The 26,312-nt window shown below is 35.1% G+C and overlaps 1 protein-coding gene across 1 annotated transcript in view; it reads left to right on the top strand.

Annotated features, from left to right (window-relative positions):
- The first annotated feature begins 4,406 nt into the window (after positions 1-4,406).
- The window catches only part of LOC129738813 (protein unc-13 homolog 4B-like), a 61,178-nt gene continuing 39,272 nt past the window's right edge, over positions 4,407-26,312 (top strand). The window contains exon 1 of the mRNA XM_055730110.1: positions 4,407-5,255. Within this exon, the coding sequence (XP_055586085.1) occupies positions 5,113-5,255 (143 nt within the window). The 5' untranslated portion in view covers positions 4,407-5,112. The remainder of the gene's footprint in view (positions 5,256-26,312) is intronic.

The following is a 26,312-nucleotide window of genomic DNA, read 5'->3' as shown; positions in this document are numbered from 1 at the left end:
ATTTCGTAGGAGAAATGCAAATTTTTTGAAAAAAAAAATGGAAAATGACCAAACATAACAACTTAAATGCGTGCTTCCTCGAAATTAGCATTTATGCACTTTTACCCTTCTGACTCCAAGGGCATCATATTGTTTAAAACTTCCAGTCAACATATGTATAAAATTTCCTGGACAAATACTTAAACTGATTGGTTCAAGGTTATGCAGTATTCACGGACCTCAAAATTTTAATAAGATTCTTATAACTGAATTCCGGCAATGTTAGTGATAACCGAATAGATTAAAAGTTTATCCATGGCAAATGGCACAATTGATTTTTTAAACCGATTGAAATAACAAATAAGAACTTAAAATAAAAATTCTCTTACCTAAAAAAATTCCTCCATATTTTCTTTCCAAAGAATTTATCACAAAATCCCATAAGATGCACTTTTACACATATTTTTCGAAGGTATTTAACTGTTAGCAGATTTTTAGAGACAATACATTCTAAAGATTATCAAGCATTGCCATCTAAAATTAATCGTTATAATTATAATCGTACAAATAAGATCAACACGTAGAGCGTATACTAATTCTGAGACAATTTAAAAAAAATCTTTTAGATACATTTTTAGAAAAAAAAAAAAAGTAATTGAGATACTGAAAAAAACATTTGCTTCCAGCTCTGTGAAATTATAGATTTTTTAAACATGAACCTGATGTTTATTTCTGTAATGTAATGTCATTGTTTTGCATTAAACTTACTCGCTGTTATTTCAAATCTACGCTGTTTCGTAATTTGTGTGAATGTGCATTACAACCTTAACGCCCCCCAAATTTCAAAATTGAGCACACCGTCCCCCTGGAAGCTCTCAACGCTCCCAAGGGGGTGGTAGGGACCACTTTGAAAACCACTGGTCTAAATACTTGTAATCATTAACAAAATTACACCTCGAAGCATTTCCTTTTACAATTTAATAATTTTTTTTTAAGTAAACCTTTTAGTCTTTGAACACATTTAAAATTTCAAGTGTGATGCCCGCAGCCAATATTTACTAAAAGCACTAACATTTTCAATGACGTTTCCGTGACGGATACATTTTTTTCCATTTTTCGATTTAGAGTCAATCCCCGTTGATTTGTTTTTATTATTTTTTTTTTGAAACTTTGAAAGAATCCTTGAACTGATTTTGTCAGTTAAAATCATATTACTGAATAATGTACAATGTATTGAATTTCATTTTTCATTCAATTGGACGCACAATACTGAAAATCACATGTGGCATAAAATGAGATTTTGGATTTTCCAGATGTAAAAATTCCGAAGACACGTTTACTTGATGTCCTGAATTTTGAAAATTATGCCAGTTGTCAGGAGCATAATTTTTAAAGGTTTCTTCTACATAAATTTTAATTGAATCTTATCTCATACTTCTGGATTTTGTAAAGGATTTGCTGTTTGGGGAATGTAAGAAAAAAGTTTGATAATTTAAGAAAATTATTTCCCTTCACTTTTTTAAGCTTTTCTTTACCTAAAACTTTATAAATATTCTGCTTATGTAGTTATGTTCAAATCTTTCATTTAACGTCATGCAAAGTATTCATATAAGCTTTATATGGATTTGAAATTTTTTAGACTCGAGATTTGCCAACGTATTAAAATTAATATAACATCAAACCATGTAAGAAGAGTTGATGATTCAGAAGAGAACCCATGTACTTAATGGTAATCAGAAACAGATTGAAAAGAAAAATACAAGAGTAAGAAATAACTCTATGGGTTTAAAGTTATTTTCGTAAAACAAATGTTCATTGATCATTCATATATTTTGATTTTTTTTTAATTAAGAACAAAAATCATAAATCTTCCATGTGGCTCTTTCAAACTCTGAAATTTTGAAAATTTGAAGTTTTTGGCTCTTCTGACTCAAAAGGTAGCCGACCACTGCCCTAGAGGAAAAAGGGCCACTCGAGTGGAACATTATTTCCAAGATATTTTTTAAACATTCAAATCAAGTTACATGAGGTTTTCAGCGATTTGTGTTGTAAATTCTTAAACATTCCCTAGAAATCTACCGGGTTTTCAAGAAACGGCTAAGTCCCAAAAAGTTGTTATCCTCCAAAAATTATGAATTTTGGATTTTTGAAATTTGTATTTCATAATTTGAAATTGGAGTTTTGAATTTTGAATTTTGAATTTTGAATTTTGAATTTTGAATTTTGAATTTTGAATTTTAAATTTTGAATTTTAAATTGGTCTCACTCCCGTTTACTTCATCGGGTTCGTCAGCCTACTATTTATATGTATCTTCAATCTGAATTCTGGTTTAGAGTAAGGTTGGCAGAATATTTTCAATTTCATTTCTTATCATCGAAACACATCATCTGATTTTAAATCGTATTTTGGGCTTCCAAAAAACTAGTTACGATCATTTTGATGAATCTTATTGATAAATTTCGATTTTGGTCGAAAAAATCGGAAATCATAATAATTCAATTAGAGTTTATTGTTTGATTTTGAATAAATCAGGTCAAAATTTGCGCTATTTCAACGGAATCCGGGCCGGACCGGAACTTTCTCAAATTTTGTATCAAATATGTGGGCAATCTTTTTGTTGTTTTATTGTTTTTGAGATTGTTCATCCTATTTGAGGGCCATTTCTCAGCAAAATTTTTCTGGGTTTTTCTGCTGGTTTTCCAGCAAAATTTCCAGCAATATGAATTGCTGGAAAGGATCAGCAATCTGAAGAAAAGGTATTCTGGAAACCTACAAATGTTCGTTTGAAAATAAAGAGGGTCTTATGCGTTTTTCGATATTTATTTTTTTATGTTTCATAAAACCACAACTGTTAAATCTTGTTAAACTCGTTTTATAAACCGAACACAATGTTTTTTCTGCACTTGTCCGCGGTCAGAATTCATTAACCCTGACTTATTGTTGGCCCACCAGTAAAGCAACAGGCCAATAGATGGTCTTAGAAGTCATCTTCCGGCTGAAATTTAAAAAAAAATTCTTTGTAACATCATCACGTATAAACTGTCGGTCGGAATGAAGTGAAATTTGGTATCCGAGGGTTTTTTGGGTCAGAGATAGTTTGTATGATAATTTCAAGAATCTCACTTTTTATTAAAGGGGGGTCCCCATACAAAATTATCTTTTCTTCAAATCTCATATATACACCCATAGAAGAGGTAACAGAAATCCAATGCCTTTTTAGCAAATCTCTGTGCCGATAATGCTCTGAAATGTACACTGTGCCGAAGACGGTATGTTTGAAAAACCGTAACTGGCATAAGGATTCGGTTTCCAACCAAAATTATGCATGACCACTACATTCAAGCGACACAAGAAAAACATTTTATGGGATTTCGTTCCTATTGGATAATCCATCCCAGAAACAAGAAAATAAAATTAATACCCACAGCGCCGTAAGGAGATTCGAACTCATATCACCATTCAAATCGTCTTGCCAGTCCGATATCTTAACCAGTGTACTATTTGAGCTTCATGCAGGACGAGGGATATTTGTCATAGGCTTTCTGCCACCGATCAATCAAAAAAAAGAACGCTCAGCGGTGGCGTTTGGCCTCCTTTCAAGGCAGCGTTGCCAGATTGAAAACCACTAAAGTCCGTAAAAAATGTACTGATTTTGGCTAAATAAAACTTGATGACCTTTTTTTTTTTTTTTTGGTCGTCAGGTAGAATTATCAGGTATCCGCAGAATCCCTTGAATTTTTTCGATAATCCGTAGAAAATCCGTAGGAAATGGTAAAAATCCGTAGATTTCGAGCATCGATCCGTAGATGCGTAGAAATGCTGAAAATCAGTAGAACTACGGAGAAATCCGTAGATCTGGCAAGGCTGTTTCAAGGCATTCCTTTGTCTTGCGATGGAAACGGGAAAGGGAACGGGAGTGAAGGAACGGGAAACCCATTGAATGAGAACTGTGTTTGCTTACTGCCTGCTATTACATACACACAGCTATTTCGACATCGTCTATTTTGACTTCTTTTACAAAAAAATATTTTTTCACAAAAACTGTAAGAGATTTTAACGGAAAAATTGCTCTAACGTATATAAAACAGATGTCAGCTCATCTGCATATAGTTTTTAGACCCCTATCTATAGGAGTATGCGAGAAAATTAGTACTTTCCTTAATATGCGCATTTTGCCCTTTCGAAAGGGCAATCCTCAAATTAAAATTTTGGTATTTAAATTTTCAATTAGCTTTTCAAAATTTGCAAAATCAAATTCAGCAACTGCTGTGGGCCACTTTGGAACGAATCAACTCCATTACTCGCTTGGTTCGTATCAATGAACGCCTCAAGTCCCGACTGACTCGTTCTACGCGACTATGACCAGACGATGCTGATGCGCGTGGACGTGATGTCTAGTCATAACAGTCGGTCGCTCGTTTGCTCGCCGGCTCACTTGGATGGATTTAGTCGTGTCACGGACTACTGAGAGAGCAGATTGGACGTACGCGCGCGCCTTTCGTCTACAGATGATTGGAGCGTCCTTCTAGCTGTGTCCTCCTAACAGTTCTTTGTTAGTTTTGTCGTGGTCCGGCGGAACGAGATTGCCGATGCGTGGTGCTCGTTATCTGGTCTTTAGTGGTGCAGGATAGCAGTTCGTGTTTTGGAAAAAAAATACTGAAGAGAATGGTGTCTATCTTTCAAATTTAAAGGAAAAGAGACAGTGATATTTTATCATCATGCAGAAGTTCTAATGTATTTAGATCGACGAAAAATTCAAAGTTCGTTCAATCTATATTCAAGCAAGAAAAATCTTCAATCGCTTAACGGAGCTCGAAAATAGCTTGTCTAGGTGCAGTGAATGGCACGGCACAGTGAAAGTGAAGCAAAAAGTGACATATCCATTTAACCGAAAGAAGTCTTGATTTGATTTCGGCCAGGTTACGTGATCGTCCCCACGAGTGCAGTTAAAATAGAAACCAATTGCCCAGTCTTTTAGGATTTTCCTGAAAGGATACAACACGGCCTTGTTGTGTTCTGGGTGCATAGACGGTCGAAACCGTCGTCTGTTGCATAAACCCGTTTGTCCTTCATCAAACGCAAAATAACAGGTTGACATTCTAGACGCGAGCTGATTCCGTTATATTTATAATATGCGATCGAAAATGGCCCAGCAAATCAACACGAATAATAATGGTGGACAACACCACAGCAACAATTTGAGCACCTTCATTGACCACAAAATCGAGGCTCTGCAGGCCAAATGGAACAAGACGAAGCCGGAAATGAAGAACAGGTAGGTATCTAAATACCCGCAAACACATCAGAACAAGTTGCTGTAGGCTTTGTTGACTCCACAGAAAGGCCCACGTTAATTGGTCTGGGAGCCGGGGATTTACCCGGTATGTTGTGTTGTTGGTGGGTCAAAACTGTGCGGCGGTCTGGTCTATGTTATGCCGCTTATTTAACGGTTTGATGGACTCTCGTCGTACGTAGATCATCGAAGCGATTAAATCCCATTTCAAAGGGCAGCTTCTGCTAAAACCGGTTAGGAATAATTTACAAGATCGTGTCAATAATAAATTATTCACATATAGGTTTGATGCCGCCACCACACTGTTTCTAAGCACTGAAAAAAAATTCAATTATGATTAAGCACGTTTTAGAACGGGCTTGAAACTAGCTTAAAAGTTATGCTTTGGTTTCCAAAAAAAAATGTTTACAGTGGTTTAACCTATTTTTTAACCAACAGTGGCTAACTGGATTCGAGAAATAGCATTCGAACAGTGGGCTGTTACAAGATGCCTTTATGTAGCAACCCGGCAGTTTTCCCCTTGTGGGGTGAACCACGCATGGCTTACTATTGTGTGGTGGTAGCTACAATTCTATATGTATCTAAATGTGATGAAAAGTGTTCAAATTAAAATAACCCTTTCGCTTATTTCCAACATCTTTCACCTCATTCTAATCTTCTATCCATCTGTATTCTTTTCATTCTTAAATATTATGTCTTAAAGAATACAAAAATTTAACCGGTATACCCGATAAAATAATTTCATAAAATAAATTTAAGGTGATTAACTCATCAGAATCAAAATTCAGAATCAGAATTCAGAATCAGAATCAGAATTCAGAATCAGAATTCAGAATCAGAATTCAGAATCAGAATTCAGAATCAGAATTCAGAATCAGAATTCAGAATCAGAATTCAGAATCAGAATTCAGAATCAGAATTCAGAATCAGAATTCAGAATCAGAATTCAGAATCAGAATTCAGAATCAGAATTCAGAATCAGAATTCAGAATCAGAATTCAGAATCAGAATTCAGAATCAGAATTCAGAATCAGAATTCAGAATCAGAATTCAAAATCAGAATTCAGAATCATAATTCAGAATCATAATTCAGAATCAGAATTCACCCAGTGAACATTTTGGTGTGTATATTTCAGTTGTTTCTGAGATATACACACTTTTGTACAATCTGAAAAAGTTGTATAGAATATTCTATATAAGCCTGTACGTACCAAAGTGGAGGCAATATATGGACCAAATTTTGCTCACCTTGAAAATATAAAACTTTGCATTGCGTTTTCAACAATTTGATAGCAACTTTGCTTTGCATAAAATCTTAGGATTGTACAACTTACAACTTTCTATTGCCTGCCCTACAATTTGATTACAATTTCCTTTTGCAGGTAGCCTGAGGTTTGTACAACTTTCTTCGCCATTTAATACAATTTATTGTTACTGTATCCCAAAGCAATTATATTTTTCCCTTATTACAATTTTACTATGAATTGCCGTGGACATTAATACAATAGAATTTAATGTTTATTGCGAAAAAAAATTGAACCATATACAACTTCATCTATACCTTCCCTCAGTCTCGAACTCACAACGTTCCGATCCCTGTCTTTCTACACTTCCTCGGTACCATTTCATGTTGATACAAACTAGCAAATTTGTTCATGTACTGTTGAGAGTTCCGTTTAAAAATCAGTTGATCGTATGAAATACCACTGACTGCATCATTTCGGACTTCAAATCTATTTATAGATGCCGTTTTTTGATATACAACTTTAACCTATCTCATAGACGATTCTATTACAATCAATAATTCTATTCAGCGCTGTGCGAATTTGGCTAGCTATCTACTGCACTGTTAAACAATTCGACAATCTCCAGATTGTTTAAATTCCATTATACGATGTTCTTACAATTACTGTACGACCTTTCATGGAAATAATATGTCATCATAGATCGCAAGCATGAAAGATTGCCTAATTGTACAGTGGGATATAATATTGACTTTTACACAATTCTACTGCAATTCAAAACAACTTGATTGATCTTTCTATACGATTAACAAAATATTATCGTATATAATGAACTATACAAACCATAAACGATAATATATAACTTGGTTTAGCTAAAACATGATGTTTATACAATTCTAATCTAAACTGGATGCTTATACAATCTACAATGAACACTAGTTTACGATTTCTGGTTATCAGGAATCGTTTATCACCGAACCGGATATTTTTAAGCGTGCGTCGCCTGTGTTTTTGCAAACGCCGACTGTATGTGCCACTTTTTTCATTTTTATATTTTTTTTTTCATAATTAAAACTGCCTTCATTTTTGCAACAAAATTCGTCAAGGATTTCCATTTTTTGCAATTGTTACCATAAGATGATTACGATATTACTAAGCATAATAATTGCATTATTACAATTATTTACCGATTAAGTTAATCTCAATAAGCGACTTTGAATGACATGTATGAATAGATTGTTTAAATTCCATTATACGATTTTCTCACAATTACTGTACGACCTTTCATGGAAATAATATGTCATCATAGATCGCAAGCATAAAAGATTGCTTAATTGTACAGTGGGATTAAATATTGAGCTTTACACAATTCTACTGCGATTCAAAACTACTTGATTGATCTTTCTATACAATTAACAAAATGTTATCGTATATAATGAACTGTACAAACCATAAATGATAATATATAATTTGGTTTAGCTACAACATGATGTTTATACAATTCCAATTTAAACGGGATGCTTATACAATCTACAATGAACACTGCTTTACGGTTTCTGGTTATCTGGGCAGAATCAGAATTCAGAATCAGAATTCAGATTCAGAATTTAGAATCAGAATTCAGAATCAGAATTCAGAAAGAACTTTTTCAAGTGAAAAGTAGTGACTGTGGAAAATCGATGCTGCGGAAATATAATCCAGAAAATAGGAGGAAGTACGGATTTTACACAACACAAATGACAGCTTTACCCGATCAGCCGAATCAAACCTGACAAGAAATACGACACATTTTAGTCCCTGATGACGATCCTATATGGATTGAAACGTTGCAACGTTAAATAAATAGTCATTTTTGCTATTTGAACTGACTGAAAGCCGAAAAAATCACCTTAGAATCAGAATTCAGAATCAGAATTCAGAATCAGAATCCAAAATCAGAATCAGAATTCAGAATCAGAATTTAGAATCAGAATCAGTATTCAGAATCAGAGTTCAGAATCAGAATTCAGAATCAGTATTCAAAATCAGAATTCAGAATCAGAATTCAGAATCAGAATTCAGAATCAGAATTCAGAATCAGAATTCAGAATCAGAATTCAGAATCAGAATCAGAATTCAGAATCAGAATTCAGAATCAGAATTCAGAATCAGAATTCAGAATCAGAATTCAGAATCAGAATTCAGAATCAGAATTCAGAATCAGAATTCAGAATCAGAATTCAGAATCAGAATTCAGAATCAAAATTCAGAATTTAGAATTCAGACTCAGAATTCAGAATCAGAAACCTGAATCAAAATTCAGAATCAGAATTCTTTGAAGGATTAATCACCGTGAATTATATATTTATTAGCTATTTCCATGTAACATAAGATCAAAGATCTTTTAAATCGTTACAATTTTGTAGTTATTAGAACAACCGTATTCAGTCTTTTTTAACTATTCCTGAAGTAATGTAGAATGAAACAATACAATTCTAGTTTTTATGCACTTTCGTTTAGTAAAGCCAGTAAATTCTCTTTGAATTCTTTTTTTTTGAAAAATTTAACTTTATATTTACGCGTCGGGAGCTGGTTCCAATTTTTTATACTTCTAATTATGAAAGAATTATCATAGTAAATAATGAATGATGTGGGATGAGAAAATTTGAAGAGCGTGAATTACGTAAGGGAGTCAGCAAAGAAAACAAATAAGGAGGTTTTTTACCATTAATAATTTTAAAAATCATCATACAATTGCGAAATTAGTAGAAATTTGCATAACTACAACCTAGGAGGAGCTTTTGAAGAAAAGTTACACTAGAAAAAACGGTTAAGACCGTAGACATACCTTACACAAGCTACACAAGCGTTTAACGCTATTTTGACGCGATTCAAATAATACACATCCGCGTTGGAGAACGTAAAACAGTTATAAGTAAAGTGAGGTAGAAAAAAAAGTTTTGAACAGTTTGAGTTTCATTGTGGAATCTAAGTGTCTAATGCTTATGTTCAGTCTTTTTATATTTTTAAAGTTGGCATTGGTATTTGAAGAGTTTATCGATAAAAGGTTGTTGGTGGACCACTCAGAAAGCTTCGATAGATCATTGTTCACTTTGTTAGCCACCAAAAAATGATCAAATTCACCAGTATTGCAAAAGTATATTTGAACATCATCAGCAAACATGTGGACTTGACAAAAATCTAAGCCCAACGGAAGATCGTTGATAAACATTGAAAATAAAAGAGGTCCCAAAACCGATGCTTGCGAAACACCAGATGTGATTGTTGAGAATTTCGATAATGTATCAGCATGAAAAACACCTTGCTTTCGTTCATAAAGATAAGATTTTATAAGATTTGCGGCAGATGAACTGAAGTCATAGTAAGATAAAAATTTACGGTACAATTTTGAGTGAGACACTCGATCGAGCGCTTTCGAAAAATCCATAAGTAACATGATTGCCACTCCTTTCTTATCGATGCATCTAGCAATATCATCGTGAAATTGTAGAATTGTTATGCTGTTTGATTAAGGGCAGCAACCTTTTTTGTACCTCGTTGATAAATACTCACGGTTTCTTTTCGGATCCTGTTGGAGGAATTCACGTTCTGTAAAATCAAATCAGATTGGTTTGGTTTCGTTCTTTTTTCCAAGGTGTGTATATATTCAGGAGGTGTTACCGAATATCGAATTCCCGATTCAGCCATTTTAGCTATGTAGGCTATGCAACTATATGGAACTCATGAAGTTTGTTTACCAACAAACCACCGAAAAGCTGAGCAAAAAATAAACAAACTCATTAAGAGCCCCGCTCACTCCTCGCCTACTTATTGTGAAAGTCGGAGAACCTAGTGTATCAAAAGACCTTGCTTTTTTCGTCAATATGTTAATCGAGAACAATTGTGGTTGACAGTTCAAGACGATCGATAATGATAACAACAATACAAATGTTGTCATCATACACGCTAAACTCAGTCAACACAGTTTGTGGTTATGAGTTTATTCTGGATGGTTTACCCAAAAACTGATAGTATTTAAGGAATGATTGAGAGTTTGAAAATCACTTAGAATAAGCGACAAGATTGAATCACTAAAGCTTTTAGTTAGCTTATAAGGACTTAACTAACTGAAATGAATAAACGGTCCTTCATTTCCAAACCAAAAATCTCGTTGCTTGACCATTATGTTCAACGCATCCTTTCACGTAAATTTTGCCATTCATTGTATCTGTGGTTATGAACGGATGAGATAATTCATTGCATTCACATAAGACTTGTCACACAATATCTTTCTTTCCTAATTTGTCAGTTGAAATGGCTTGCACTGATTCAGAAACATCATTTTCCTTCGGTGAGGTATAAAATTGTGGTCAGCTGCTCCGACACTCACACCTTCTTCCTTCGCTAGTTTTCTGATTAAAATACCACTCACAGTCAGGGTTGCCAAAATCTTAGAAAAATTTATAATTTCCCAAAATTTTGAACAAGTTTTCATAACATTATCTGTATCACAGAACACAGAATGTTGGAAATATTCACAGATTTCACAGATTTTTAAAATTCACAGATTTCAGAATTAAGAATTTCTAAAATTATATTTTTTATGTCAAAATGGACTTTTGTTTTTAACTTTGAATTGGAAAATATTATAAGATTTTTTTTGTCTTTATTAGAGAGACTTTCAGCCTTTGGCTGGTTCGTCTTATTATAAGATTATTAATGTAGAAGGAAAAATTTAAATTGAATTCAATGAAAACTCCATTTGTCAGGAATTTTTCAATGGAATTAATGGGAAAAAGCATCATAGAAAACATGTTAATTCGTGTAAAATCACAGCTAGTCTATAAAAACGTCCTCTACACCTCAAGGTTTTGTCAGGGTGACACTTTTCAGGGTGTTCGAATTCCGGAGGATTAGATAATCAGAAGAAATGATATAAATGAAGTTTTAATCGTCTTTTGAAAAAAAAAAATCTTGTTTGGACCACTGTGCGCGTTGCACCTCGTTTGACTTTTGTTGTAAACCACTCGCGTATCATCGCTAAACAAGTTATGAGATCCTGATGTATCTGTGCTCCACTAAGCGGGTTTGCATTCTACCTGCTAAGTAGTAGTAGTAGGTAGCTGAGTTTTGATGGATTACTAACCGACACTGAACAGTTAGTCTCCCTGCAACCTACCACATGGATCATTCCTACTAACGAGTTCACCCGGCTTAATCGGAGACGGTGGAGCTGGTGCAAATGTAAACAACGCAGCACCCACTGTAAACACACTTTAGCCAAGCTCGGGCGCGGACAGCAGAGCAGCGTATGTGAGAATAATGATTCAATCTGTTCGGTAAAGTAGCATGCAGAATCATGATTTTCATCTCGTGGTGAAGGAGGCGGATGCTTTTTTTGTTCCCCGAACGTCTTGGCCTTGTTTTCAGGCGTTTTGCCGACGACCAGTGATTTGTATGCGTTTTAAAGTACCCAACGAGTCGTTTTGTTTGGCGTGGGATTGCTCGAACAGGTCAATCACCCAAACGCTTCAAAATGAAATTCACATTGTGTAACAAACATACATGTTCGACCTAATTGAGATCACTTTACTTCGGGGCATAACTAGAAAGTTTCAACGTTAGTTGTCAAAACTTGTGAAATGGGAAACTAGTTGAAACCTCTTTTAGCCATTTTCAGTAAATTAGTCTTTAAGCCATTTTCAGTAAATTAGTAAATTTCAGTAATTTTCATTTCATTTTTAAAATTCACTACAGAACATGGCTTTACCGTTCTGAAACCTATGTTCCACATCTGGCTCCATTTGCCTGTTCAGTTTTCGAATTACGCCAAACAACTTGTATGGGAGCCCCCTTCCTCTTCCCATCTTCCCAAGAAGGGTAGAGTCTTGAATGATCAAAGAAACATTTCCCACAGCCAAGTACCACCCATGGTAAAATTTGGTTCCATTTGCTTGATAAGGTCTTGATCTATACAAAACGTTAGTATGGAACCTCAATTTCTCGTTTTCCTCTCCCCACTGGAAAGCGTACCAGTTAGTAATAGGAGCATTTTTCGTTTTGAAATACCCTTCGATGCCGAATTTGGTTTCATTTGCTTCATAAACTCTTGGTTCCTGGTAATATCTTATGGAAACCATCCTCCCCTTCTCCTTTTCCATGTACCCAGGAACCCACTGGTATAACAGAGGAGTATAAATTACTATAGGAACATTTTGTTCACTTTGCTTCATCACTCAAACATCCTTCTGTGAAAAATTTAGTTTCCTTTGATAGTTAAGTTTTCGAGTAAAATTTTTTTATGGAAACCCCAATCCTCTTTCAAACCTCCCTGCTGGAAGAAAAAAGGAGTAGAAACGTTTCTCATACTCAAATACTCTATTTTGCCAAATGTGATTCAGTTCTCGACCTCTCGCATGTTCCCATTGAAAGAGGAGAGGGGTCTCAAACAATCATCGAAAACATTATCATAACCAAATATTCCCCATCGCAAAAATGGTTTCCATTTGCTGGATAAGTTCTTGAGTAATGTAAAAAAGTGTATGGGAGCATCCGCTCCCTTTCAAATTTTGCCACTGGTATTATAGTAACATATCTCGTATTTAAATACCTTCCCATACCAAATTTGGTTCCATTTACTCGAATGCAAGTTATGCAAAAAAAAAGGTATGGAAGCCTCACTCCTCCCTTCTTATATCCCCACTGGAAGAAGGGAGGGGTCTGACAAAATCATGGAATCATTTCTCGAATTCCAATACGCTCTCATGTCAGGGTGGTAAGAAATGGAACAACGATTATACGGAATGTAATAATTGAAACATCTAATGTTTGATTACGTGTCATCGTATTTTTGTAAACTAACCATTCTTTGGCTAAAAATCATTTAGTATTGCTAAACTTACGAAAATTTCGCTTTTCAAAATGCACTTTTTAACATCCTCATATATAAAACGCCTTCAATTAGGCAACGAAATTCAATTTTTTTAACTGATATAGTGATATCGCGGCATACATGGCGGCCGATAATTTTTTCGAATCGAATATTGGTGCACCGTTTTAACTCGAACAAGGGCGAAATTTGTTATAATTATGCATTGTAATCGTTATTTGGGAGTCAGCAAATAAAAGGAATGGCATTGATATTCGGGTTTTCTCAAAAGTTAACAGCATTCAAAATTTTAGCGTAAAACACGTGGTCTTGTGGGCATTCTGTCCCAATTTTCATATGATTGATTTTTGATAAAATTTGCAGGAAGTTAATAAAATACAACAAAAATGTCATAGTCTTCCGAAAGTGCACAAGAGTGGATAAACGATAAGCTGTAGTTTCATGAGACTGCGCGGGCTGGTTTACCATAATACCTTATATGTTACTTATAAAAAATAACAAGTTTCACGCTTATTCCATTAATACTTCTGTTTCTAAGAACTAAAGTAATTTTTGTGAACTTTTCATGTATTGAATGATAAAAAAGCTTGTTTGCTACAAAAAAAATAAAGAAAAACATCATTCGAAGCCGTTGGTTGGTGTATATTTGAGAAATAATGGCATGGGCCATCTTACTCCGCTGGTGCGTCTTGTACAGTTTTCCCCTACCATTTGGTTGATCGGTTCTCGAGTAATACAAACATTTGTCTTTTGGTTGGGGAGGCCCTCTTCTCGCTTCCTGTGAGGGAAAGGGGTCTCCAACCATAATAAGAACTAGAGATGTACCTAATACTGGTATTCGGCGAACGGCCGAATACCGAATATTGACCTTTTCAACTATTTGGCCAAACGAATATTCGGCCGAAATTCGGTCGAATGTTCTGATAAATTTTATATAGAAAAAAAGGTATAATGTCATTTTGCTTCTATTTATTCCATATTAAGACTCCTTTTGTTTTTTGGTCGATTATTTTCAACCAGATGTATAATACATCAGATCTTCTTTAAGTACGGTTCTCTTTGATTTTAAAAATTACATCACAAGCTAGAAACATACAGATGACTTTTCCCTTCTAAGACGTTTATCACATAAGAGATTGGGTGTTCTATTGAAATCTGGAACAAAACATGTCAAAACAGCTATTTAAAATATTTTATATTGAATCAGAAGAATGTAGAATTTTAGCAATATGTCTTGAAGATAATTGTCAAAAAGAACGATCTTCAACCTTAAGCATACCATACTTTCCACCACACGCACCCACATAGCCGGGTCTGGACGATTTTTCGAAAAAATTGTAAAACAAAAGCATATCTGAACAGAACTTAGGCATTATTCTCCAACAGACAAATGAAAAAGAAAATAAATTACTTAAAATTCAATGTTTTCATTGAATCACAGAAGCAGTGTTGAATAGTATTTAAGGATTAAACAAAAATTAACAATCATTTTTAAATTTACTCTAAATCAAAAACGACACAAAATCTAAAAAAAATTTATAGAGAAATTGGAGTTTTTATATGATTATACAAATAATCTGAACAAACCCGGGCCAAATTCGAAAAGTTTCAAACAATATCTGACCATCCCAGTCAGATTTGACTTTTCTCGAATTGGGCAGGCCTGGATGTAAGAAGAAAATCTGGAATACACGATAATTAATGTGTAAGCTGAAATATACACGGATACACCTTTACATGCTGGCCTGCGGATCCGAGACCGACCGAACCCGCTTGTCCTGTAATAACAAGGTCACGATCGACGGCGACGAGCTGGAGATAGTCGAAGACTTTGTCTATCTCGGCTCACTGGTGACCACAGACAACGACAAAAGCCGTGAGGTCCGGAGGCGAATTATCAGTCGTGCCTACTATGGACTCCACAGGCAACTGCGGTCGAGAAGATTTAGCCCTCGCACGAAGTGTAACCTGTATATGACGCTCAATAGACCAGTTGTTCTCTATGGGCACAAGACATGGATATTGCTCGAGGAGGATCTGCGTACACTCGGGGTTTTCGAGCGACGAGTGTTAAGAACCATCTTTGGCGGCGTACAGGAGAACGGAGTGTGGAGGCGAATGATGAACCACGAGCTCGCGCGACTCTACGGCGAACCCAGTATCCAGAAGGTGGTGAAAGCTGGTCGGATACGCTGGGCGGGACATGTTGCGAGAATGCCGGACGACTGTTCTGCAAAACAGGTGTTCGCTACCAATCCGGTAGGAACAAGACGAGCGGGGGCGCAACGAGCGAAGTGGTTAGACCAAGTGGAGCGTGATCTGGCGAACGTGGGGTGCCCGAGAAATGGACCGAGTGAATTTTAGGAATTATGTTCGTCAAGTTATGTCGTGAGACGGAATACTATGTAAATAAAAAATAACACCTTTAAGATGTTTTACTGAAACCATAAACTTTTGATGATTTTGAAGCTTTTTCAGCATTACTTTTGGATATTTTATAAATTACTCAACATCAGTTGAAACCCTTCGCTCAACTATTCGGTGAGCCGGTTTTTTGGAGGCATTCGGCCGACCGAATATTCGGTACATCTCTATTAAGAACCCTTCCCGGCCTCTAATACCCCACCTGCTAAGTTTCACTCAAATCGGTTCAGTAGTTCCCGAGTCTATTGGGAACAGACAGACAGACAGAAATCCATTTTTATATATAAAAGGCACTCAGAGCCAGAGGGGTATAAGTGACAAAATGGTCAACTTCGAGATAATGACGCCAAACGATTCTTCATATTTAAAATTATATTTGATAATTTATGTCGTATTTTTAATTTTATTTACATTAAATATTTTACATCCGAATGAAACACATGCCCAAGCAAAATTTCTCGGAATAAAATTTTGTGCACTTATACCCCTTTGGCTCCAAGGGTTGATCCACAAATAACTGAGATATTTCAACATAAATGAGAATACTTTACATATTTTTCGATTTGTTGTCTTGATTTCCCAAACCCGCCTTTAGATAGGGTCTATGTTTCATATCTTCTACCTGACTGATAAGCTTGTTTTTTTTTAAATTATTTTTGGGCATTATTGAATAATATTTTTTTACTTTTACTACTATACGCTTTTTCCTCGAAAAAGTTATAATTGTTTCAAAACGAAAATTCCGAAACCATCCTGCTAAATACGGAAAGTGCATAATTTTTTCAAATCAATACTGCAGGCAGCAGTTTTTTTTCTTGTCAATTGACCCCTTCCTAATGATTTGACATGGTTTATTTTAAGCTTCTCAATCGTTAATTTAAGAAATAGACCAAATATATAATTAGACATACAAAATTTCGCCGCTTCACGCAAATGAAACCAAAAGTACATACATACCATCCCCGGATAAGTAGGATTTTCGGCGATTGTGTTTGCATTAGTCATTCCGTCCGAAGGCATGTGATTTTTCTGTGAGATTCGAGATGCGGCAAAGCTATGGGAACGATCAACGACAACATTGTTTACGCATCAATTTAGACTCCAAACAGAATGCTCGTAAGATTTTTTTGCACTTATTTATCATGAGATCCGCATACAGCGCATTGAGTCATGGAAAATGGTTGCGTTTTTTTCTGCTCACATGCAATCAGTAGAGTACAATTTCAGTAAAGTGACATTTGACAATCTAAATAGAACAAATTCATATTCTAAGCAATATGTTAAAGTCTTCAAAATATACCTTGAATTGGGTAGACAGCTTTTAATTCAATAATCGATACAAACAATTCATATCAATCGATTCAAAAATCAAAGTGCTTTTCGTTTTCCAAATTTTCAAACACACAAGTCGAGAGATTTAAAGCTCTAAAGCTTTAATCTGAAACTTAGCTTTGGACTTGAATTTCTAAAAACTTAAATTGGAAGAAAATTGAATTCTGAAATCTAAAATCTGAAATCTAAAATCTGAAATCTGAAATCTGAAATCCGAAATCTGAAATCTGAAATCCGAAAGCTGAAATCTAAATTCTGAAATCTAAATTCTGAAAATTTCAAGTTATCTCAAGTTTTATTAATTTGATTATTTTGAAAGACTCAACACCATGCGGACTAAATCTGACTTGAATCACTAAACGACAAACGAGCGCCTGCATGTAGGCTCCGGTTTATGCGTCTGCTGAATCATCCACGTGCTTGTTTCGATTTTGCTGTCGACGTAATGGGCCATTCACTCAATATGTAAGCACATGTAAGCGTAAGTTGTATGAAATAGTATGATTTCTCACAACCTTCTTTACTATCATACGTTTTCAAATAATTGAATAATTTATTTTTTTCTAAAATCGTGGCTTGAACATAGATAAAAATATGACATAAACGTAGCTTTGAAGGCTTACAAGGTCTTATTTATAAGTCTCACGAATTTGAAAGCATTCTTTTATAAACCAACTAGCTGAACCGGTGTGCTTATTTAAATTAATTTCGTTAAAATTATGTTTTTAAATTAAATTTTAATATTTTTCAAAAGCCTTTTTTTCATGGCATCTGAGCTTCTAAATTGTCTTGAGTCTCAACGTAACTGAAACTTTTGAAGGTTGTAGAATAAGGTTGCCAGATTTTTTTTCACTCCCATCCGGGCCTAGCAATTCCGGGAATTTTTTCAAAAAAAAACCTGGCAAAATCTGGGCATGGATTTCAATTTTTCAAATCCAAAAACCGGGCAAAATTTAGGTTTAATCTATATATATAAAAATGAATTTCTGTCTGTCTGTCTGTCCGTCTGTCTGTCTGTCTGTCTGTCTGTCTGTCTGTCTGTCTGTTCCCTATAGACTCGGAAACTATTGAACCGATTTGCGTGAAACTTGGTAGATGGGAGTATTGGAGGCAGGGGAAGGTTCCTATTATGGTTTGAGACCCCTCCCTCTCTCATGAAGGGGGGGAGGGGCCTCCCAAACAATAGACAATTTTTTGCACAACTCAAGAACCAATCAAGCAAATGGTATCAAATTTGGCATGGAGTGGTATTTGGGAACAAGGAATGTTTCTATGAATATAAGGTACCCCTCCCTCCTCTCAGTGGGGAGATAGGAAGGGGGGAGGGGGGCTATCTTACAATTTTTCATATATCTCGAAAACAAATCAAGATATTGGAACCAAACTTGGCATAGGAAGGTATTTGGATACGAAAAATATTTTAATGATTGTTTGGGACCCTTCCCTCTTTCCAGTTGAAAAGGGGGGGGCCTCTTTTATAATTTTTACAAAACCCAAAAACTAATAAAGCAAATGGAACCAAATTTGGCATGGGAGGGTATTTTAATACGAAAAATATTTCTATGATTATTTGAGAACCCTCCCTCTTTTCCGTAGGAAGATATAAAGGGGGGAGGGGTCTTCTTATAATTTTTTACATTACTCAAAAACTAATTAAGCAAATGGAACCAAATTTGGCATGGGAGGATATTTGGATACGTAAAATGTTTCTAAGATTATTTAAGACCCCTCCCACTTTACAGTAGAAACATATAAAAGGGGGAGGGGACTTTTTTATAATTTTTTACCTAACTTAAAAAACTAATTAAGCAAATGGAATCAAATTTGGTATGGAAGGGTATTTGGGAACGAGACATGTTCTAATGATTGTTTGAGACCTCTTCCTTCTTCCAGTGTGGAGAAAAGAAAGAGGGAGGGGAGTTTCATATAATTTTTACTGCATCACTCGAGAACTACAACAGTGAATGGAACCAAATTCGGCATGGAACGATATTTGGGTACGAATGAAAGGGGGGGAAGGGGTCTCCCTTGCAATTTTCAGTATAAAAGGGAGCTGATGGAGCAAATGGAACCATATTTGGCATATAAAAGTATTTTATACGAGAAATGTTTCTATTATAAATTGAATCCCCACCTTTTTTCCAGCGGAAAGATTTACATAAAGGGGGAAAGCGGGGCTTCCATACAAATGCATTTTTGCATAACTCAAGAATGATTCGAGCAAATGTAACCTAATTTGGCATCAAAAAGCATTTAATACGTAAAATAGTTTCATGAATATTAAGTTCTCACCCCTACATTCAATGGGGAGGACGGAAGGCGGGATGGTACTTCCTTTCAAGTTAATGCATAAATCAAGAATTTACTACGCAAATACAACCAAATTGGGCATGGGATGGTATTTCAAAACGAAAAATATTTCTATGTGAAACAATTCCTTTCTTGCAGAAGGATAGAATTGAGAATATAGGAAGGGAAGAGGAAAGCTTACATTTAATATTTTTTAAACAAAATCAGAGAAATGGTCAAAACTTAACATGGAAATCGTTTTGGTTTGATTCTATGATTATTTGACACACCATCCTCCTTCCAGTGAGTTTATGAACCTATGGGAGGAGGGACGGGGTCCATATGGCATGGAAAGGTATTTGGTTACGAGATATATTTCTACGATTGTTATAGCCTTATACCCTTAGGGTTACAGTGTAGAGAGGGGAAGAAAGGTGGGGACTCCATATAAATGTTGTTGTAAAGCTTGAAAACTTATCAACCAATGGAACTATAGTTGATATAAGAGGATTTTTGGGTTCGAAAAAAATGAGTATGATTATTAAAGATCACGGGTAAAGGTGACGGGAAGGACAGCGGGGGCTTTCTTTTCAGTTTCTTAGCATAAATTCAGAACAAATCAAGCAGAAATAACCATATCTTATAAGTTAGATTGTTTGCGTATGATTAATTTGAGACCCTCCCAGCTCAGGGCGAAGCTTAAAGAAACAGATAAAAATTATCAGATCTTCAACACAAATTTATAGATCAAGATTAAAAAAAATGTTTCAGTCATCTTTGTATTGCAATTCCAAACTCCAGCTGCAACCTTATTTTATAGCGGTTGCTTTTGAATTATGTTATAATTTGATTTCAAGTAATGCCAACAAAACAATAAAATTTTTAATAATTTCGGAAAATACCATTAGTTTTTGAGAGGTGTAGCAAAGCACACCGGGTCAGCTAGTCTATATATATAAAAATGAATTTCTGTCTGTCTGTCTGTCTGTCTGTCTGTCTGTCTGTCTGTCTGTCTGTCTGTCTGTCTGTCTGTCTGTCTGTCTGTCTGTTCCCTATAGACTCGGAAACTACTGAACCGATTTGCGTGAAACTTGGCAGATGGGGGTATTGGAGGCAGGGGAAGGTTCCTATTGTGGTTTGAGACCCCTCCCTCTCTCATGAAGGGGGGGAGGGGCCTCCCAAACAAAATACAATTTTTTGCATAAATCGAGAACCTATCAAGCAAATGGTATCATATTTGGCATAGGGTGGTATTTGGAAACGAGGAATATTTGTATGAATATTTGGTACCCCTCTCTCCTTTCAGTGGGGTGATAGAAAGTGGGGATGGGGGCTACCTTTCAATTTTTCATATAACTCGAGAACTAATTAAGATATTGGATCCAAATTTGGCATGGGAAGGTATTTGTATATGAAAAATATTTCAATGGTTATTTGAGACCCCTCCCTCTTTCCAGAAGAAAGGGGGAGGGGTCTCTTTCATATTTTTTTACATAGTTCAAAAATTAATAAAGCAAATGGAACCAAATTTGGCATGGGATGGTATTTGGATACGAAAAATATTTCTATGATTATTTGAAACCCCTCCCTCTTTCCAGTAGGGAGATATAAAGAGGGGAGGGGCCCTCTTTTTAATTTTTACATAACTCAAATACTAATCAAGCGAATGGAACCAAATTTGGCATGGGCAGATTTTTGGGAACGTGACATGTTCTAATGATTGTTTGAGACCCCTTCCTTCTTCCAGCGGGGAGAAAGGAAAGAGGGAGGGAAGTTCCATACAATTTTTATTGCATAACTCAAGAACTACAACTGCAAATGGAACCAAATTTGGCATTGAATGATATTTGGGTACGGCATAACTTGAGGCAAATGAAATAAAATTTGCTATCAAAAAATTTTTGAGTACAAAAAATATTTTTATGAATATTAAGTTCTCACCCCTCCATTCAATGGGGCGGATGGAAGGGGTTGGTACATCCTTTCAAGTTTATGCATAAATCAAGAATTTACATCGCCAATAGAACCAAATTTGGCATGGGATGGTATTTCAATACGAGAATTTTTTTTATCTCAAACAATTCCTTTCTTGCAGTGAGATGATAGAATTGGAAATAAAGGAAGAGAAAAGGGAAGCTAACATTTAACTTTTTTTTTACAAAATCCGAGAAATGGACAAAACTTAACATGGAAAATCATTTTGGTATGATTCTATGATTATCTGACACACCATCCTCCTTTCAGTGAGTAGGTACATAGGAGGAGGGAGGTGAACCCAATACAATTTTTTCAGCATAAGTTTCCAATTTATGCTAACGAAGCCAACAAATGGAAACAGATATAGCATAGAAAGGTACATGGTTACGAGATTGTTGTAGATCCTTTCGCTTTACAGTGTAGAGAGGGAAGAAAGGAGAGGGTTCCATATAATTTTGTTGTAAAGCTTGAAAAATTATCAACCAATGGAACAATATTTGACACAAGAAGATTTTTGGGAACGAATAAATGGGATATGATTATTAAAAATCACGATCTCCATTCAGCAGGGGGAAGGGAAGGACAGGTGAGGGGGGGGGGGGGGGGGGGGGTTTCTCTCTAATCAGATTTTTAGCATAAATCCAGAAAATATCAAGCAAAAAAAAAACATATTTTAACAATTGGATTGTTAGCGTACGATTTATTTGGAACCCTCATTTTTAAGGGCGGAGCTTAAAGAAACAGATTAAAATTATAAGCTCTTTAACATAAATCAAGATTCAGAATATTAGTTAAAGTTGTTTTTGTGTAGCAATTCGAAACTCCCGCTACAGCTCTCATATTATAGCGGTTGCTTATGAATAATGTTATATTTTGATTTAAAATAATGCCAAAAAAAAATAAAATTGGAATAAATTCTGAAAATATTATTCGATTTTGAAAGGTGTAGCAAAGCACACCGGGTCAGCTAGTTATACATAAAAGCAAAGAAAAAATGCAAAAAATGACATTATATATTTAAAGGTTTATAAAAGTAAATCAGCAAAATTATTTGAAACAACTGTTAAAAATTTCCATACCGTTAATCGATTTTGCTAAAACTTACTCAAAAACTTTGATTTTTTTTGGTTTCTTTGCGAAAATTATGAAAAAATCCGGGCAATATCCGGACTTTTTTCACGATATCCGGGCAACCGGGCCGGACCGGACTTTATCGAATTTTTTCATCAAATATCCGGGCAAACCCGGATAAAACCGGGCAATCTGGCAAGCTTATTGTAGAAGCCTTCCTTTAAAAAATAGGAGGGATCTTCAATACAATAAATAAACTCCTTAAATATAAAAATGACCCCTTTTTAAAAGTGGAAGGAGTATTTAAATATAGGCAAATTTGTACATAATCAAAAAATGTGCCAAGCTTTATGAAACCACTAAAAAATAGTTTTGTTAATAATGTTACATTTAATGAATATGAGAGTCTTCATTCAATAAAATGGGAGGCACCTATCAATACAATCAAAACAATAATTTTGTCAAAACTTATTTGTTAATTCAATAAATCATCTCATTATGTCAAACCCCTAACGATTGTCAACTTTTAAGAAAAACCCTTCGAGGATTGTTGAAATTTTGTCAAATTTGTGTTAATTATTTTTGGGGCCCCCTCTTTTTGGATTCGGAGGAGTTCTAAAGTATTATAGATAGGGGAGAGTGGGGATACTTGATCCCCTTTTCTTATTTTCACCATATCTTTTTGGAAAAAATTAGCAACTCGCCGTCTTTGACATTTTCTGACAGCTTGTAACTTCAAGTTTCTATGCTCCAAAAATTAGAACGATACTTGAACCCGTTGATGAACTAGAAGCATTTTCGTGGGAGTAAAAAAATTGCGATTTTTTTGAAGTTAGGGGAGACTTGATCCCCTATTGAAGGAGACTTGATCTTTTATTCAGGAAGCCCTAATCCTTGTATAAAAATCAAACAAAACCCCAAGATAGAATGTTAATTGACTATTTTGGACATGTTTGTTCTCATTTCACAATTTATAGCAGACATAAGAAGAAAATTCTATAACTTTGTCTCAACGCTAATAACATGGCATACTTAAAGGCGCTATTTTTTATAATTAAGAGAAAATTAATTATTTTTGCTCTTTTCTTCAGACAATTTTTTGATAAATATTAGTTTTTGGATAAATATTAGTAATTTCGTTATCTGCAATCATAACGATCAATTCAGAAGAAGAATATGCCGTTTGGAAGGGGGATCAATTGTACCCAACTCTAGGGGATCAATTGTACCCATAATCAACATTTTAGAAAACTTTTTCTGAAAAAAGTTGAGAGTTTTCCATTGCTTTGAAAATATGGCATTATGAAGTTCATTTTACGCTCGAACGATTGATACATTGGAACAAATATTTTTTTCATAATTTTCCCATGTAAGGAACATTTTAAAGTGATGAAAAAAGAGCTTCAAGTTACATTTTTAAATTTTTCAAACAAAGTTCAACTTCTCAAACAATTGTTTTGTTAAAAATGTTTAAACTTCAAGCATTGTTATTTTGCTCATTTTGGCACATTTTTCTAGAACATTTGATCTTTGTAAGACATTCCAGTTTCGAGATATAGCTAAGGAATCAAGTATCCTCATTCTCCCCTACTTATTCCGGTCTTGAAAATGACAAGACACCAAATGGTTGATCGATTCAGTTGTTATCAAAAAGTGTGTCAAATTTTTGTTTATTTTATATGGGAGCCCCACCTCATTTTTTTTAATTTGGAATTCGCGGTCTTGGAAACGGCTAGACACCAAATTTCAGGTTGATCGTGTGTAGCCGATTATCGCTTGTGCGATTGCCCACCCCTAACCAACGGCATCGTCGGCTCTCATAGCCTTACCGAAGTGAACTCACAACGCCCAACGCATAAACACACACTTGTGATATGCGGCAGTACGTTAACGGTCTTCGGCGAGTCAAGGTGCACGTCTCCCGTTCAGCCAGCGTAGAGCAAACCTTAAGTTACACAGATCGGTTCAGAAGTTTCCAAAAATAATTCGAATTTTGTCATACTTTTATTAATTTTGTATGGGAGGCACCCCCTCCTTTAAGTCGGAGCGGTTTGAAAGTATTTAAGGAACCATCTCCGACCACAAAAACTCTTACATACAAAATTTAACGTTGATCGGTTCAGAAGTTTTCGAGTCTATAGGGAACAGACAAACAGTCATTTTCATATTTATAGATACCCTATCAGAAGAGCATATCAAAATTGTTACAGAAACCCATCTCAACGGGATGTTATTAATTTATTCCGATATAGCTTTGATATCAAAATCTTCGTTTGATTTCTCTGCTCACCCTTTTACTCAACCCCTTTCAAGGATTGATAGGTACCAAATATTCATAGAAGCATATCTCTTAGGGGGAAAGTTCATATAACTTACCATGTGGCTAATATGCGCCACTCGTTTTTTGAAGAATCCGTAACATTTTAAGCCAGCAAAATATTACCAATTCGTTTTGAATGCAGTGATAATTAAGGTTTTTCTTCATTTCGATATTAATTTTTTAACACTTTTAAGAAGGTATCACCAAGCAGAGAAAGATGAATAAGACAATATTTTCTGACACATCGATAGAGGAGATTTTAAACTATGATTTTACGCTAAAAAATCATACTGAACTTGCTAAGATATGCTTTTTATGGGTATTGTTTTTATCACGCCCCATGCGTTCGTTATAACGCGCGAATCGTAGTTTATAATGTTATATGAAAATAGCATTAATTTTTCAAAACAGTCAATTTTTATTGAAAGTGAACAAAAAATACAACAAATAACCATAGAAACATTCCTTGTATTCAATTACCCATACACGCCAAATTTGGTTCCATTTGCTCGATTAGTTCTCAAGTTATGTAAAAAATTATAAGAGAGCTTCCCTCCCTCTTCCTATCCTTCCTAAAAATTTGGGGGGTTCCAAACCATCATAAAAACATTCCTCGTACCGAAATACACCCCCACGACAAATTTAATATTAATTGCATGATCAGTTTTTGAGTTATGAAGACATGTTACCTTTGTTTGAGAGACCACCTTCTCCCTCCCATTGGGAAGGGAGAATTCCCTTCCCCATTTCAAGAAAGAATTAGTAGGGGAAAGGTTTCCTAAATGGGCCTATCGGGTTAAATGACCCTACGGCTGTTTGATGAAATGGCTGACTAGACAGCTTATCTAATCAATGCATTTTGAGGGTGATACGCTTAGAACATAAGGCAAGAAAGAATTTTGTGAATTTATAAACTCAAAAAAAATTAAAAATTCATATAAGGTTTTTATACCTTTTGATGTAATAAAGCTTAGTTCTTTTAGAAATGGGACAGTTACGAATGCCTGTATCTCAAAAACTATTCGTTTGAACGAAATAGTTTCTATGAAGAAAATGAAGGTAATGTTATGATCTTTCATGAAAAAATTTGAAAAAAAATATTTACTGTTTTTTGTTAAGGAAATTTCTACTTTATTTTTGGTATCTCCCATTGGCCGGCGCACACTTTTCTCAGTCATGGTATTGATCAGTTTCTTCAACTTATACTTCGTAAAATCTATATTTTAGGTGGCTTCACCTTCCTTCTTCAATTTCTGATACTTTTCGGTCCAATACTTCTCTTTTAAAAGAAACTGGAAGCATTTCAGTGAATATACAGTTGTTTCGAAATGAACAAATTTGATTATTTTTGATCACATTTTTTAACGTTTTTTTTTTGTACCGGTTTAACAGCTTAAGAGCTTTGGAACTATCAAAAAATGGTTGTTTGAGGTTGGGTTTCAATGAGTCATCACTAGGCAACACTTTCAGCTTATCGGAGAAAATTGTTTTGGACATTTCAGCGATCTACCCTT

Source organism: Uranotaenia lowii, chromosome 1 (genome assembly GCF_029784155.1).
Source record: "Uranotaenia lowii strain MFRU-FL chromosome 1, ASM2978415v1, whole genome shotgun sequence".
NCBI classification, from domain to species: Eukaryota; Metazoa; Arthropoda; class Insecta; order Diptera; family Culicidae; genus Uranotaenia; species Uranotaenia lowii.
Note: the sequence above shows the minus strand (reverse complement) of the source record. Positions and strands in the feature narration are given on the sequence as shown.